At 40.0% G+C, this 17,436-nt stretch overlaps 1 protein-coding gene across 2 annotated transcripts in view; it reads right to left on the minus strand.

Moving 5' to 3' along the window:
• Positions 1-399: 399 nt before the first annotated feature.
• The window catches only part of LOC126187994 (vezatin-like), a 109,655-nt gene continuing 92,618 nt past the window's right edge, over positions 400-17,436 (minus strand). For both annotated transcript variants that reach the window (XM_049929402.1, XM_049929401.1), the window contains 2 exons: positions 7,709-7,832; positions 400-2,799 (listed from right to left, as the gene is read on the minus strand). In XM_049929402.1, coding sequence (XP_049785359.1) covers positions 1,486-2,799; positions 7,709-7,832 — 1,438 coding nt within the window. In that variant the 3' untranslated portion in view covers positions 400-1,485. The remainder of the gene's footprint in view (positions 2,800-7,708; positions 7,833-17,436) is intronic.

Below are 17,436 nucleotides of genomic sequence, written 5' to 3' on the forward strand. Positions count from 1 at the left end.
TTGTGTGTTGATAACAACCACACAATTTACATTGTCTACAGATGGATAAATAAATAAACATAATAAAACCACACCAAATAATTTATAATCGATTGTAATACTGTACAGACAGCCACTAAAAATTCTACATGTTTTCAATAACACTTACTCAATGTTTATTTCTGGTTTCTCTGTTGGATGTGATCAAGATATAAAAACGAAGATGATTTGACTTACCAAACGAAAGCGCTGGCACGTCGATAGACACAAAAACGAACACAAACATACACACAAAATTCTAGCTTTCGCAACCAATGCTTGCCTCGTCAGGAAAGAGGGAAGGAGAGGGAAAGACAAAAGGATTTGGGTTTTAAGGGAGAGGGTGAATAAGTCATTCAACAAAATCTTTAGGAACTGCAATACATCATAAATATAATTTATTGTAGTCATATAATTGGCATGTGACAAGTTTCTGCATGTCACAATGTTCTAATATCACTTTCATGGGGACCATTACATGCAGAAAATTTGTACATTGTACATGTTTCACCTACAGCACATGCAACACCTCACTGAAGACAGTGCTGAGCAGCAGGAACTTTCCCACAGGTGAAATACCAGTCATGCTGTACTTCTGTCTGATGAAGCCTCATTTACAGGATAATAATAACTGATAGCTGCACGACAACCAACATAGTACAAATAAAAGTAAATTTCCATGTTCATTTCTTTATAAGTGTGCAGTGTGGCAAGATCAGTGTAGTGTCCATAGGGCCTGTTATTTTGTGAGAACAAATTACAGAATATGATTGCTACCTCTTTAGATGGACAACTGTAATTCCACTGGTCACAATGTACTTTCAGCATGAGGGAACCTCTCGACATTCTACCACACGTGACACACAGTAAATATACTTCTTTTTTAATTGGTGGACTTGTCACAAAAGTACCTCTATCTGGTCACCAAGTTGCTTTCTCCACTTGTCACACACACCTAATGACTCCATTAGGACGTCAGGAACAAACTATACATAGTGTGAACAGTTAAGCTGCTTCATGAAACATGCTGTCAACAAAAAGGAACAAAGAGTTGCACTGATAAGAAGGAACCATAAAGGAACACCGAGATTTACAGAGACCAACACACAACACACACTCCTGAGAGTATGAAAGTGCATGTAAATGGTGGACTTTATTGTGAGCTGTCTGATTGTAACCAGTTGCAAATTTATTTTGGACTGCCAAAACATTATTGTGAACTGTTGGAAATGTATTATAAGCTGTTGTAAATTTGCAACCTGACAAACAAATAACAACAGCTAAGACATTAAAAAAATACCACAATGAAACCATTTCATTGTGATAACGATTTAAAAGTATTTATGATGGCAACCATTCAAAACTGAGCATATGTATTTTTACTGTACTCCTGAGCCATCATATTGTCAAAATCCAAGTTGAGCAGTGTAGTAACATATGTTCAGCTTCATTTGTGAAAGTAACAGCCTAGGCATTATCACTATCTTCACTGCTGGAGTGTTCCCCAGTCCCACAAAAGGTTTCCGAGTCTTTCACCATGAATCTATGTGATAAAGGTGTTGACTGCAACCCATAAGGAGAAGAAAGTCCAACCTTAAACACACTGATGTCACGCACATTATAATTTTCTGAGTATTCAATGTTACTGTCAGTTTTTCCATTTTCTGAACCTACTATTCTTCTATGAATAACGTCCCTGTCGGCCCCTTCACTTGTGAATGAGGAATTGTCTTCATAACAAACTCCGCTGTTAGCTTGCTGACATTCTTCAAACACAGGGTCAGACACACACACATCCTTGACCCCTTCTTCAACTGGTCTGCTCTGGTCAACAGAAGTTTCAGTTTTTAAAGCCACTGTATCTGCTAACTCAGCCTCTTCCACTGGTCTGCTCTGACTATCAGAAATTTCAGCCTTTAAAGCCACTGTATCTGCTAACTCAGTCTCTTTAACAACAATTTCTGCTTCACATATGCCCTCTCTAGCTCTCTTATTTTTGAGAGCCTTTTCCTCTCGTTCTTTCCACTCTTTTGCTTTGTCAACAAGGATACTTTTTAGTTCATCTAACATCAGTTTCGAGCAATTCTTCTGTTGTTGTTTTTCAGTTCTGCTACATTCAGTACTGTCATATAAGTCAATTTCATCATCAAAAAAGTCTGCAGTGCTTACGGCTTCAAACACTTCATCTTCTACATCAGGATCTAGGTCTGTTTTTCCAACATGTATTTGTTTAATATTTTCATTCCCACTGTGGCTTCTAGCAGGCCAATCCTCCTCTTCTTCCAAATTTTTTGGCGGTTCTGGATTGTTTAAAGTGTTCAGAAATGATATTCCTCGCTCACAACAACTCCTGCACATATCAAGCTCTTTCAGGATATCATTCAATGCAGTCTGCAAATCTGGTGTTGACAATTCACTGTTTAAATCATCAAGATTTTCCCTTGTTTCCAGATATTCTTCAACAACATGAGTTCGATACAGAATGTTTTGTAGATGTAATGTGGTGCTGTGAACCGAAACAAATAAAGCATCATATTTTAGCTTTTTTGGTGGACCACTGGCAGGTGGTTCACTACTTGGTGATCTTCTGGGCACGCCATATGTGCTGAAAATTCGATATTCTGTATCGAGTTGTTTGGTAACTGTTGATATGTCTTCTAGGAGCTCATACAGAATCTTTGGGTTGACACGTGATGGTTCACCTCTCAATTCAGGATGGAAAGTAAGAACGAGGCGGCGAAGGAACTCTGACTGCAGTAAAAGATAGCAATTCTGCAGCACCTGTGGAACAAATATCTCATTAATTTAATGTTTGAAAAACATTTTCTCACACACATCACAATAGCAAAAGCGTAAGAGATATCAAACTACACTCCTGGAAATTGAAATAAGAACACCGTGAATTCATTGTCCCAGGAAGGGGAAACTTTATTGACACATTCCTGGGGTCAGATACATCACATGATCACACTGACAGAACCACAGGCACATAGACACAGGCAACAGAGCATGCACAATGTCGGCACTAGTACAGTGTATATCCACCTTTTGCAGCAATGCAGGCTGCTATTCTCCCATGGAGACGATCGTAGAGATGCTGGATGTAGTCCTGTGGAACGGCTTGCCATGCCATTTCCACCTGGCGCCTCAGTTGGACCAGCGTTCGTGCCGGACGTGCAGACCACGTGAGACGACGCTTCATCCAGTCCCAAACATGCTCAATGGGGGACAGATCCGGAGATCTTGCTGGCCAGGGTAGTTGACTTACACCTTCTAGAGCACGTTGGGTGGCACGGGATACATGCGGACGTGCATTGTCCTGTTGGAACAGCAGGTTCCCTTGCCGGTCTAGGAATGGTAGAACGATGGGTTCAATGATGGTTTGGATGTACCGTGCACTATTCAGTGTCCCCTCGACGATCACCAGTGGTGTACGGCCAGTATAGGAGATCGCTCCCCACACCATGATGCCGGGTGTTGGCCCTGTGTGCCTCGGTCGTATGCAGTCCTGATTGTGGCGCTCACCTGCACGGCGCCAAACACGCATACGACCATCATTGGCACCAAGGCAGAAGCGACTCTCATCACTGAAGACGACACGTCTCCATTCGTCCCTCCATTCACGCCTGTCGCGACACCACTGGAGGCGGGCTGCACGATGTTGGGGCGTGAGCGGAAGACGGCCTAACAGTGTGCGGGACCGTAGCCCAGCTTCATAGAGACGGTTGCGAATGGTCCTCGCCGATACCCCAGGAGCAACAGTGTCCCTAATTTGCTGGGAAGTGGCGGTGCGGTCCCCTACGGCACTGCGTAGGATCCTACGGTCTTGGCGTGCATCCATGCGTTGCTGCGGTCCGGTCCCAGGTCGACGGGCACGTGCACCTACGCCGACCACTGGCGACAACATCGATGTACTGTGGAGACCTCACGCCCCACGTGTTGAGCAATTCGGCGGTACGTCCACCCGGCCTCCCGCATGCCCACTATATGCCCTCGCTCAAAGTCCGTCAACTGCACATACGGTTCACGTCCACGCTGTCGCGGCATGCTACCAGTGTTAAAGACTGCGATGGAGCTCCGTATGCCACGGCAAACTGGCTGACACTGATGGCGGCGGTGCACAAATGCTGCGCAGCTAGCGCCATTCGACGGCCAACACCGCGGTTCCTGGTGTGTCCGCTGTGCCGTGCGTGTCATCATTGCTTGTACAGCCCTCTCGCAGTGTCCGGAGCAAGTATGGTGGGTCTGACACACCGGTGTCAATGTGTTCTTTTTTCCATTTCCAGGAGTGTATTATAGAGCCCTACACAATGCAACACTATTTAACAATTTAATATAATTATGCAAAAAAGACAGCACAGGCAGGTAAAAGGGAAGACACAGTACAGAAGGATCTTACCTGTAGCCACATGTATAGTACCAATAACAGATATGAGTGCTATCTGTAAAAAACACATGGGCAAATTTGTGTCACTCTGTTCTCACATGAACACCTGCACAAAGCCAACAACTTCAGTAAACCCCATAAATATTACCTGGCATTTAAGCAAACTGAAGACCTGACCAGCATGGCTGAACCACTGTGCTTACAAGAAACAGGGATTGGAGTTACTGGTAGCATACAATCCAGTATTCTTGATGAGTGGAGTGCTGCTACTTGCTACATGCCATGGCCTGTATAGCAAAAAACTGACTGACACTTCTGTTGAAAAATACTTCTTGCACATTTTGACAACATTTATTCATGGTGTAATGTACATGAATAGTTATTTTTTTGAATAAACCACTGTCCACTTTAACTCTGATGTTTCATTTTCTTGTAGAAATATAACATAGTTTACATTTTGTTTTTAAAACTATACTGACTCGTTCACATGTAATGGTTTGTTTATTCTGGCAACTTTTAAACCAAATCCTACATACAGAACACAACTAGTTTCAGAATTTCCTTGCCAGCCTTGAAGTCTAGTTGTGTGTGACAAGAGCAACTTTTGCAAAGCTGATATTCTTTGTATTTTCCACAATCTGCAGAAATTGCTACCTAAGAATGCATTTATTCATATTGTCAGTAGGATATTTACTGTGTGTACTTTTCTTCTTTTTCTTTCGACAGATATTTGAATCCTACCCCACTCAGCATTGTGTCCCTTCAACCGTAATTTGCACACCACGTATGAGACTAATCTGGAAAGTAAGGTTACAAGATTTTTTAAAAGTACAAAAAATGAATTTATTTTAATAAAAATTGCATGTATTATAGTATAGGTCTTGCATTATTTTTCTTCACAATCACTATTTACCTCAATATATTTTGTGACCCTAAGGGATGAGTTTCATGATTCCTGTGTCAAAGACGTCTCCTGTCGCCTTTTTCAGCCAGTTCTTCACTTTGATTCTCACCTCGTCGTCATCGGAAAAGCATTTTCCGTGAAGGAGTTCCTTCAATTTAGTGAACAGATGACAGTCACTGGGTGCGAGATTGGGGCTGCAGGGGGGCGGCTTAAAACATACCAACTGAACGAAGTCAGCAACTCTCGTGTTGCATGAGCAGTGTGTGGACGTGCATTTTCATGAAGCAGACAGACTCCCGTTGTCAGCATTCCATGACAATTGTTTTGTATGGCTCTGTGAAGTTCCTTCATGGGCTCACAATATCTTCCACCATTTATTGTTTCATGTCTTTCCAAACAATCAATGAGCAGAACCCTTTGCTGACACAAAGTACTGACAACATGATTTTCCTCACTGTTTGCTGAGTTTTGAATTTCTTGGCTGAAGGAGAATGAGTATGGCACCAATGCATTTATTGTCTTTGCTCTCTGGAGTACGTGATAAGCCCAAGTTTCATTTCCTGTCACTACAGAGTTGAGAAAATCCTCACCTTCAGTCAACAAAATGGTCAAGAAATTTGCGAGCAGCACTGACTGCTCATTCTGTCTGCTTTAGTAAGCACCTTGGGCACCCATCACACACACAACTTGCAATAATTTAGTTGATCAGTTATAATCTTGTGAACAACAGTTCATGAAATGTTTGGACAAACTGCATGCTGGTCTTCAATTGTTGAACAGTGATCAGAGAGAAGACGTTCTTCAATTTTCTGCACCACATCATCAGTCACAACACATGGCCTTCCACTTCTATCTTCATCGTAAATTTCCGTCCTTTCAGAATTGAAATTCTGTACCCATTTCATCACATGCTGCCTTGACATTACGTCCTCTCCATAAGCTGAAACATTTTTGCGATGAATCACAGTGGAGTTCATGCCCTTAGCACTTAGGTAGTGAATTACAGTGCGCACTTCGTACTTGGCAGGAGCTGAAATGAGAGCGCTCGTCTCTAACTGTAACCACAACAATAACTGACCAGCTACTGGTTGTTGGGAATGCTCATTCCTTCTGCTGGCTTCTTGCTACATGGCAGTGGTACCAACTTCCCTCACGGACATTCCATGCTAAATCTACTTGCCTTGTTAACTTGGTTTCCAGATAACTCTAGTACTTATTCAACCTTAATATTTTTCTTGTCCTCGGCATCAATAAACTGTAACTGCTAGCCATTGCAGCATTTCTTACAAGTCTTTTACAGGCTTGCACTGCAAGTTAACAATATGGGCTATTTTGAACTGCAATGTGACCAAGTTAGTTCCCCTAAGGCCAGGTCTACAGTTTGCTTTGGTGAGTAATACTTATGAACATAGTTCACGCATGTACAGCTGCTGTCCGTTTTTCATTACCTTACTCAGCAGTTATGTTGTTAAGGGTGTCAGATAGCCAGCCAATCCAAATTAATTTTCTACATTTAAATAAAAACAGTAATTTGGGGAAAAATGCAGCATCACATTTACTCTTTCTTAAAGAAATTAATTATTCCATAACACATATCTGCTCATAATAGGTGTGCCTCACTGATACTAAGAATACCAGGATGGCAACCACCATCTGAAACTATAAATGCAAATGTTGCTACTGGTGCAGCTATCTGTAGTACAGCTGTGATATAGGCATTATAATTAAAATTAATTTAATTTTAGACTGTCTCTGTAGCTGAATGGTTAGTGTCACTATCTTCAGTGCCATCATAGGCTTTGTAAGACTGTATCAGATAGAAACAGTTCATTTAATATTTTCGATCAAATTCTGACAAGACGTTCAGTGTCATCATCAAAGCATTAAAAGCAGAACTTTTAGCTTTTCTGAAAATTTTTATATCATTGCTCATTGTTTTAGCTCCAATTGCAATACACATTACCCATCATAGGCTTTGTAAGACTGTATCAGATAGGAAAGACTGTATCAGATAGGAACAGTTCATTTAATAATTTCGATCAAATTCTGACAAGACGTTCAGCGTCATCATCAAGATAATAATGTTGGTTCATCCCTGTTACATCTTTTCAGCCAGCACATTTCCAGTTACCTTTAGCTTTAAACTATCATAACTGAATGATGATTAGCCGTGTGTGTGTGTGTGTGTGTGTGTGTGTGTGAGTGAGAGAGAGAGAGAGAGAGAGAGAGAGAGAGAGATGAAAGCACCGTTACAAATCTTATGGTCATAAAGCACTGATTGAGAAGTCAGTGGGGCAATATACAGTGACAAGTTCTCAAATAAAAAGTCTACATAAAATTATTTTTGTATACAGAAAAGAACAAGCATGACATCAGGTTTATCCATACGGTGCTCTTACCTTTAGCACATCAATTTTGACCTCTTGTGAGGTGCTGCCTTCTTCTTCACAGGTAGCACCGATGGTGTTGAGGAAATCAGACTCTTGAAATGCTAGGTAGAACTGCTGCCTGTCCAGCTGCCCTCTGCAACAGTCACCACATGCTCACTATGCCTCTCTCAATTAATGAAAAGTTGTTTATCTCCTTCTCAGGCTCTGCAGTCAAATCTTCTAAGAATTACTCACAACATATAGATAACATAATATGACTAAATTGCTGGATTCCGAGGATGGTCTTCCCCCATATGAGGTATCTAAAACAGAATAACCACCTCCATGTGAAGCAGGTTTCTGAAAACATCATGTGAAACACAACTCAATTTTCTCACATGACTTGCTGAAAGCCATGGATTAAGCCAGTCAGGCAGATGCACTATTTCTTGATTTACCAAAAAACAGTTTGTCTGTATCCCACCTATACTTATTACTGAATGTATGATTGATTGTGGTATCAAGCAAAATGTGAGACACTAGAATTAAGCCCTTGTGGTAGGAGGGAAGACACAGCATGTCATTGTGGATAGTGAGAAGTGTATTGGGAGCCTTGATGTTCATGTTGTATACAAATGATTTTTCAGACAATATTAATCATAAGCTCAGACTTTTCACAGATGATGCAGTTGCCTGTAATGAAGTACAATCTGAAAAAAAAAAAGCTGCACAAATATTCAGTATAATCTTGATAAAATTTGAAAGTGGTGCAAAGATTGGCAAAATTTTTTAAATCTTCAAAATACAAAATGGTATCCTATGACTACAACGTCAACAAATCACAACTGGAATTGGTCAACTCTCACAATACCCAGGTTTAACAGTTTGAAGAGATATGAAATTGAATAATCATTTAGTCTGTCATTTGTGAAGCAGGTGGGACACCAGTTCATTGACAGAATACTAGGGCAATGTAAACAGTTTATAAAGGAGACTGCTCGCAAAACACTTGTGCAATCCATCCTCAAATACATGTTTTCAGAAATAGCTGCAGCCAGTTGCCATTTGTGATGACTCAATTTTTATTGTGCCATGACTAATACCAAGCAACTTAGTGACTCATCATGAGATGGTACACACTTTTGATAATTGACTGTAGCATTATGGGGCTTGTGGTGTAACTGTGGTAAGATGGAAAAACAAAATAAGTAAGTACTTAATGTGGCAAGGTATCAAGAATTATTTACATCACAAGGTCAACTTGAAGTCTGTACTTAAAGTTATTAGCATTTAACAGTTTAATCCTTGTTACACATCATTGTGGAAAACATAATGGTACAATCAGTTAATGTACCATCTGATGATAAGTCCCCAGGAGACTTCATTGCAGTCAAGTGTCCTTCATTCACATTGGATAAAAGATCTATCCTAGAATATTTCTCGAGTGTTTGTAACGCATACCAAGGACTACCAAGAGATACTGAACTCATACAGAGAAGGGCAGTATGAATGGTCACAGGTCTGTCTGGCCCATGACAGAGTGTCATGTAGATGCTGCAGAAATAGAACTGGCTGATGTCTGAAGTTGACACAAACTATCACGAGAAAGACTACTTACAAAGTTTAAGAACTGGATTTCAATAATGACTATAGGACTATATTACAAGCTCCTATGTAGGAATTGTGAGGATAAGATCAGATTAGTTACAGAGCACGCGTAAGTCTTTAACAATCGTCCTTTCCGTGCTTAAATGATACATCTAGGAATGTGCTACAACCTCTCACAAATGACTCATGTGAAGGTCATGAGGACAAGGTTAGACTAAATACAGTGCAAATAAAGGTGTTTAAACAATCATTCTTCCTTCACTCCATATGTGAATGGAATGGGGAATGGTAAGGAATATCAACAAAAATAGTAATTGCTTTTATGTGTGTGAGGCACTTGCATGGTTCAACGATATGTTAATGACAGAAATACTTTCTTTGATTTAACAAAAGCATTCAATTGTGGGGATCATATAATATTTTTGCATAAGTTGTAAAATTATGGAATTTTTTCGTGGTAAGTTCTGTGGGACCAAACTGCTGAGGTCATAGGTCCCTAGGCTTACACACTGCTTACTCTACTTAAACTAACTTACGCTAAGGACAACACACACACCCATGCCCGAGGGAGGACTCGAACCTCCGACGGGGGCAGCTGCGAGAACTGTGGCACGATGCCTCAGACTGCGCGGCTACTCCACAAGGCACAAAATTATGGGATTAGAGGGAAATCTCAGCAACGGTTCACTTCATATCTGGAAACTAGGGAGCAGAGGTTGACTTCCAGTATCAACAAACTGGAAAGAGGCTTGAATCTGATTGGGGTCATGTAATGTATGAAGTTGCACAAGGTTCTGTTCTGGGTCTACTGCTTTTCTTTATGTTTATCAATTTGTCACCAGACATGACAGATAACAAAAATTGGTCTCTTCACAGATGACAAACATGTTGCTGTGAAAGATACGGAATGTAATATAAAGGATAACAGTAGTCAGTAAAAAGAGCACATAGCTCTCAGGGAACTGATTATGCTTTACTTGCACAAAACATAATGTATACAGTTTCTGACATGGAACTATTGTAAAAGTGAAATTTGATTGTTCAAAGATGACCAAATGGTCAGTGAAGCCAATCATTTTAAATTTGCAGGACTGGGTGTAGCTGGACGGCCTTCTTGGAAGAATCATGTTGAAGATCTTGTGCAGAAACTGAATGCTGCTTTCTCACATTATAAGAATAATGTCCAATGTCTCTGAGACTGAAACACAAAAGTTTGTTTAATTTGCTTACTTCCACTTCATTATACCACATAATATTATATTTTGGGACAACTCTGTTCCCTCACCAAGAATACTCTTAGCCCAGAAACAAGTGGTCAGGCCAATCCGTGGCATCAGTTTGTGAATTTCCTGTACGTCATTGTTCATATGTCTCGGAATTCCAACTCTGCCATCCCAGCACATACATTCGATCATGTGATTTGTTGCTGACAGTATGGACTCATTTAGAAGAAACTGCAACATTCGTTCAGTGAACATTTGGCGGAGAAATGGTTGACACTTCCTTAGGCATTGCACAGAAAGGTGAGCACTATTCAGTAGGTTTCATTTTTAATATGCTTCCAGCGGAAAAAAGTCAATAAACCTCAAATATTCAAATCCAAAACAAAGGTTTCCTAGCAACTCCCTCCTCCTGTTCTTCACAGCAGTTCCTTGCAGTGAGTGACAAATTTTCTCTGTTCTATTCATATACTTTCATTTTTTATGACTTCTTTCTTCATAAAATTTCAAAGAGGAGCTCAAAAAATAGAGGTTGTTAGGAGTTTCAAGTACCTAGGAGAATGGATCGAATGTACCAACCTTGAAGGGAAAGCAATGGAAACAAGGAGGAGCAAAATGGAACTAGCTTTTCAGAAAACCAAAAACACATACAACAATAAAGCCCTCTCTTCAAACACCAAAATAAGACATTATAACACATTAATTAAGCCAGAAGCACTCTACACAGCAGAGACACTAGTCATAGGGAGGAAAGGGCAAATGGATAAATTGGAAATCAAGGAGAGGAAAATTTTGAGCAAGATCATGGGTCCCAAATTCCAAAATAACAAACAAGTTTTGTATAGAAATGAAGCCCTCTATGCACAGTCGGAGAGACTCTCAGAAACCACGAGGAAAAGGAGGATTGATTTCTACTGAGACATACTCCACATGAATCCCGACAGACTAACTAAACAAATCTTTGACAAAAAAAAAAAAAAAAAAAAAAAAAAAAAAAAAAAAAAAAAAAAAAAAAAAAAAAAGAAGAAGAAGAAGAAGAAGAAGAAGAAGAAGAAGAAGAAGAAGAAGAAGAAGAAGACGACGACTTAACCCAATTGGTTTAAGGAAGTGGGAAAGGATTTGAGAGAACTCCAGATTACCCGAGTCACGTTAAAGAATGGTATAGCCAAGACTGTGACCAGAGACAAAACTAAGAGGTTCCAAGTTAAGATCAACACCAGGAAACCGATTCAGATATCAGAGGAGGAAAGAAATAAAAGATCAGATAGAATGAAGAACTATTGGGTGAAAAAGAGAGCACAAGCACCTAAGAAGTGATTGATCTGACGTACCCCAAAGATGGGTGATTTGAAGCGGGGGGTGGGGGTGGCTTTCTATTCTGGCTCATTCCATGACCAAGTAGCTTTGGTTCGCATGGTCTCATTTCGATAGATAAATAAATAAATAACTTGAAGAAGCTCCAATAACTTGTATAATGGCAAGTACACTCTGCCATGCACTTCACAGTGGTTTACAGATGCAATGAGAAGTTTTGTTTTTCTTAAATAATCTTTATTTATTCAGCAACATCAACTTTGTCCCCTTCAAAACAATCCCCCTCACATATAATAAACTTGTGCCAGCGCTATTTCCAATCTTGGAAGCATTTCTGGAAATCGCTTTTTGTTATGGGGTTCATCTCCTTCAGTGATTTTATTTTTGCCACATCACTGATGGCAAAACAACATCCTTTCATGGTTCTCTTCTATCTTGGGAATAGGAAGAAGTGGCAAGAGGCCATGTCTGGCGAATATAGTGGCTGATACAATGTAACTGTTTTATTTCTTGCAAAAAATCCACAAACAAGCTTTGAGGTGTGAGTGGAAACATTATCATGGTGCTATTTCTGTGAGGTTTTTTTTTTACCACAATTCTGGTTGTTTTCTTTGGATTGCTTCACGCAAATGGTGCAATACTTCCAGGTAGTATTCCTTATTGACTGTAATACCATAAGACAGGAACTCATGATGCACTATCACACTGTAATTGAAGGAAACAGTAGAAGAACCTTCACAATATGTGACTAAATGTGTCAACTTTTTTGGTCTTTGCTCTTCAGGCTGTTTCCATTGGGATTATTGGGCCTTGGTTTCGATGTTATACTCATATCCCCATGTTTCCTTACCTTCTTTAGAAGTTCTGGACCGTTACAGGCTTCATTCAGCAGTTACTGAGTGATATCTAGGCAATGTTTTGGTTCACAATTCAACAATTTCATAAAAAAACTTTGCTGCTACATGTTTCAAGCCCAAAACATCTAAAAAAATTGTTTGTATTGGGCCAAAGGATATGCTGACATAACCAGCAACCTCTCTGATAGTCATTTGGCGATTTTCCAGAACAATTTTCTTTACTTCTTTCACAGTCACTGGTAATTGATAAGTTAAGGTGTCCAGGGCTGTCTTCGTCTTCAACATCTTCTCGACCCTCTTTGAAACATTTATACCACTTGTAAACTCTTGTCTTACTCATAGTAGATTCTCCAATAACCACAGTCAACATTTCAAATGCAGCGCTTCACTTTATTCCATTTTTAAAGCAAAATTTAATGCAAATCCTTCAACCCATCTTTTTCAAAACTAAAATTCGCTGAGCACTTGAAAACACACATAACCAATTCAACTGTCAATAAAATAAATATTCAAAACAAATGAAAATGCAAACATACATCAAGAACATGTGTATGAACACCATTAAAATTTTTTTTGAAAACTGGATATATAAAGCCTATGAAATTAAAAAATTTCAATTACTTTTTGAACACACTTCTTGTACTGTTTTATTTTGTTAAAAAGGTGATAACTTATGTCACATTCTAGTATATCACTGGACACTTCAAAATGGTGTGCCTGTGGATTACAGTAGGCCAATAGTAGGCTAGTGGAATGACTGGTAGGCAACAGCTTGAAGAGCTCATGGAAAATGCAGTGGCACTTGCACAGAAATGTAACCTTGTCATGAGCACTGGGTGATTCCACCCTGTTGTTCTGAAGGGGCAGCCACTTGACTGTCCCCCACCAATCTGCAAACTTCAAGCATTCTCATTATTCTCTCTCTTTGCCACATAGCAAGGCTTTGCAGTCTTCACGTAGCAAAGCTGCAGAGGAAGCCCTTTATAATCAGGCAGGTGCAATTATAAGCAATACCATTAAATTTTTGCTGAAACACGCAGACAAGGAAGCAAGAATCTCATTAAAAGCAGTGCTTGCGTGGGTTGCAGGAAACGCTGCACATTAAAGTAGGAGGGGGGACATATCTTACGTACTTCCCACTGTATCAGAAAGATGTGGAAGGAGCAGAAAGTTTTATTTTTTTATGTAATATTCCTCAACAGCTTGTCAGGTGGCTGACACGTAATTTTCACATCACATGCATTCTTTATCATACATGATCATTATCAAAATAAGTGATGTAGTCCACTAGGCTATATTTTTTACTTGTATTTTATTTTATGAGATTGCTTTTTAGAAGTCCTGGTCAGTATCCTTTATTTGTGTGACTATTCTTTTTCTGTACTACAGTGAGGAACTATTTACTTTAACATCTACGAGTTTCATTCAAATGAAACCTGGTCAGTGCGTCTACCTTTGCCTTACACTTAAGGTGGCACCACGTAACTGTGGGTGGCACCATCTATTGGTAGAGAGACTGTCGCATGCGCAACGTTTGATGTTGCATAGCGCCAGTGTGGTTTCATGCCGAAGAGAAGGTGGTCACACAAGTTATTGTCCACTACCGAACATGCAGGCGAGTAAGCAGGAACAACGAGGAGTTACTTGATTTTTGGCAGTGGAGGGAGCTGGAGGACGTGAGATGTATCGACCGATGAAGGCCACGTATGGTGAGTACAGTCTGAGTCGTTCAAGTGTTGTGGAATGGCACAAACAATTCGTTGAGGGGTGCGAATCACTGGAAGATGATGCTCGTCCTGGACAGGCTCATCATGTCATCAGACCAGAAATGCTTGTGGAAGTGAATGCTTTAGTTTTGGATAACCGCAGAATCACCGTGTATGAGAACCATCAGTTACTGGGTATTAGTGTGGGCACCGCCCACACAATAATGCATCAACTCTTGAACTTCAAAAAAATCTGTACGCAGCAGGTTGCCCACCAACTGCCCCCGAACAGCGCAATACTCGATTGGCATTGTCTTTGTGTCATCTGCAACGTTATCATGAGGAGGAATACGGCTTTCTGTCGCATATTGTCAAAGACGACAAAACGTGGTGTCACCATTTTGAACTCGAAAACAAGCATCAGAGCAAGCAGTGGAAACATGTGACTTCACCACCTCCAAAGAATCAAAGGCTGTGCCCACCAGTACTGGTAAGGTCATGATGTCTTCCTTTTTTTTACCACAAGTTCCTGGAATGGGGAACCACCGTCAATGCCCGGCTTTATCAATCCACAGAACCTTAGATGAGCCATCAAGTCGAAACGCCGAGGCATGTTGTCCAATGGCGTTATCCTCCTGCATGATAATGCCCGTCCAAACATGGCCAATGCAGTGAAGATGACATTGCAGCAGTTTTAGTGGGAAATGCTGGAACATCCACCATACAGTCCCAACCTTTCACTGTGTGACTTTCATGTGTTTGGACCTCTAAAACAAACTACTCATGGACATCGATTTGCAATGGACGATGAAGTGTGTGACTGGGTCCAGGACTGTATCTGACAACAGCCTCCTAGCTACTTCAAGGATGGAATTGACCAGCTAGTGTCGCAATGGGATAAATGTGCCAACAGTTTTGGCGACTATTTCTGAGTACGTGTACTGGGTATAACTACATTTTTGAGTTAGTAAAATCATTACCATTACTTTACACTAGTGACCAGGTTTCAATTGAATGCCCCCTTATATAACTGTCAAATTATTGGTTGTACTGACAATCTGTTAAAATGATCATTTTCACACTAGCAAGTTGTAGCTTACTACACAAGCTGTGTGTTTATGCAAAGGCTTCAGCTGTCGGGCTGCAACTCCCATATTATGTGGTCATTCACAACAGAGCCCCCACCACAAGTGTTGTCCTCTTCCCCTTCTCTACTGCACCTTCTTTGTGGATGCAGACCTAAGTTATATTGGTTGCCTTCTACCCAGCGGCAGTACTTTCCTGTAGCCAGACATTCATGCCACATGAAAGTTTTCATGTGATCACTTTTTTATACAGCTGAAATCCAGGTCTTATGGAACTGCTAACTGGTGAACACATACAATCCCCTCTCCCCCAAACCCGCTGAAATGGGACCACAATTAGTAGCCATCCTACCTGTTCGTGATATTGGGGCATATAATTGTTTCAATAGCCTTCCTTGTTTTCCAATGTTGCACTTACGGTCTTCTAGCAAGAAAACAGGCTTCTTGAAAACTGATATACTGATCACATTCCTGGTGATGTTTGACTGTTACTGATTTGTTGGGTTACCCCAATCATAAGTGTTAATTAATCTCCTGGTTTTGCCAACATGAATGTTGCCACATTCATATCAAAGTTTGTAAATGCCTGCAGAGTGAAGAGTGTCTAGGAAATCCTTCAACAGGCATCTCAACTCTGAACTGTTCAATGACATATTTGAACGTAGCATAATTTGTCACTTGATAACTGAGACGGTATATATAGTGAAGATTATCTCCAGAAGCTACCAGTTTAGTTGTTCTAAAACGATCCACTGGAAGACAGTTAAAACTTTGGCTTTATAATTGTTTACTGTTTCATTATGATGTGGGCTAACATCCAATAAGATTTTATTCATACATGTCATATTATAAAAAATTGAAAAAAACATATGTTCAGTAGTATGTGTACGTAAGTAACACAATACCACAAAAGTCTGTAATATACTGAGAAAAAATCTATACAAAACAAAATGATTGTGTCACAACAAAATACTTTCTGCTTGGATATGAAACTCTGGAAATTATCAGTCACATTTTCCACTTGTGTTGAAAGCTTGTTGAGAACAGAATCTACATAATAGTGTGCACAAGGTACAAAGGTTAAGTATTATCCAAGCACAAATCTTTTTCTGATCTCACATTCACAGCATGAATCCTGTTGCCCATTTTGAGTGATTCTGCAGTAATGACAACAAATACCATAAGGGAATACTTGTACAGGGATGACTAGAACACCTAGGCAAGAGACCAAGTTGTCTTCTTAGGAAGATTCTGAATCAAATGACTTTTCAATTAAAATGAACTAACATCTGTTTTAACTGCCGCATTACTAGATCTTGTCAGGGTTGCTCTGAATAGGTATATTTATTCTCTCTCACTCTGAGACATACTTCAGACAATATTGAGTTAGTTTACACACTTCCACTGGGCAATTACCATCACCGCGCAGCAGATGTGGTGACTGTCTCCAGCAAGCATGCAATGGTGGAAGACTGGGGACGACTCTGCCACATTCAGGAATATTAGGGATTGTAATATGATAATGAATGTTCTCACTGCTCTTCTTGTCGTTCCCTACTGGAGTATTAATTATCTAATCATGAAGGTAATCACTGTTGCTTCCACCAAAGATTGACGCGTGAATCCTCACATGTATCTGCACAAATAAAAAAACTGAATAAAGGTAAGAAAAAGCACTGGTTTTAGGGCCTTCTAATGAGTAGTTCGATTTTAAATTGTTGGCTATGTCACCATGCAGAGACTAACCAATGCATCCATCACATTAACCTTAAATAAAAATCAGTCATGTTTAAAATACGAAGGCAAGAATTTGCAGTAAAATAATGTTCACTTCACACAGTGTTTCAAACTTTTAAGAAACTGAGCTTATTGCAGAAAACTAAAATATCCCTTCACACTGCTGACAATAGTTTCAGATTAGAATATACCTGTCAGTGTGATAGCCTCAGTAAGCTGACTAGCACCATG

This window comes from Schistocerca cancellata, chromosome 5 (assembly GCF_023864275.1).
Source record: "Schistocerca cancellata isolate TAMUIC-IGC-003103 chromosome 5, iqSchCanc2.1, whole genome shotgun sequence".
In the NCBI taxonomy this organism is placed as follows: Eukaryota; Metazoa; Arthropoda; class Insecta; order Orthoptera; family Acrididae; genus Schistocerca; species Schistocerca cancellata.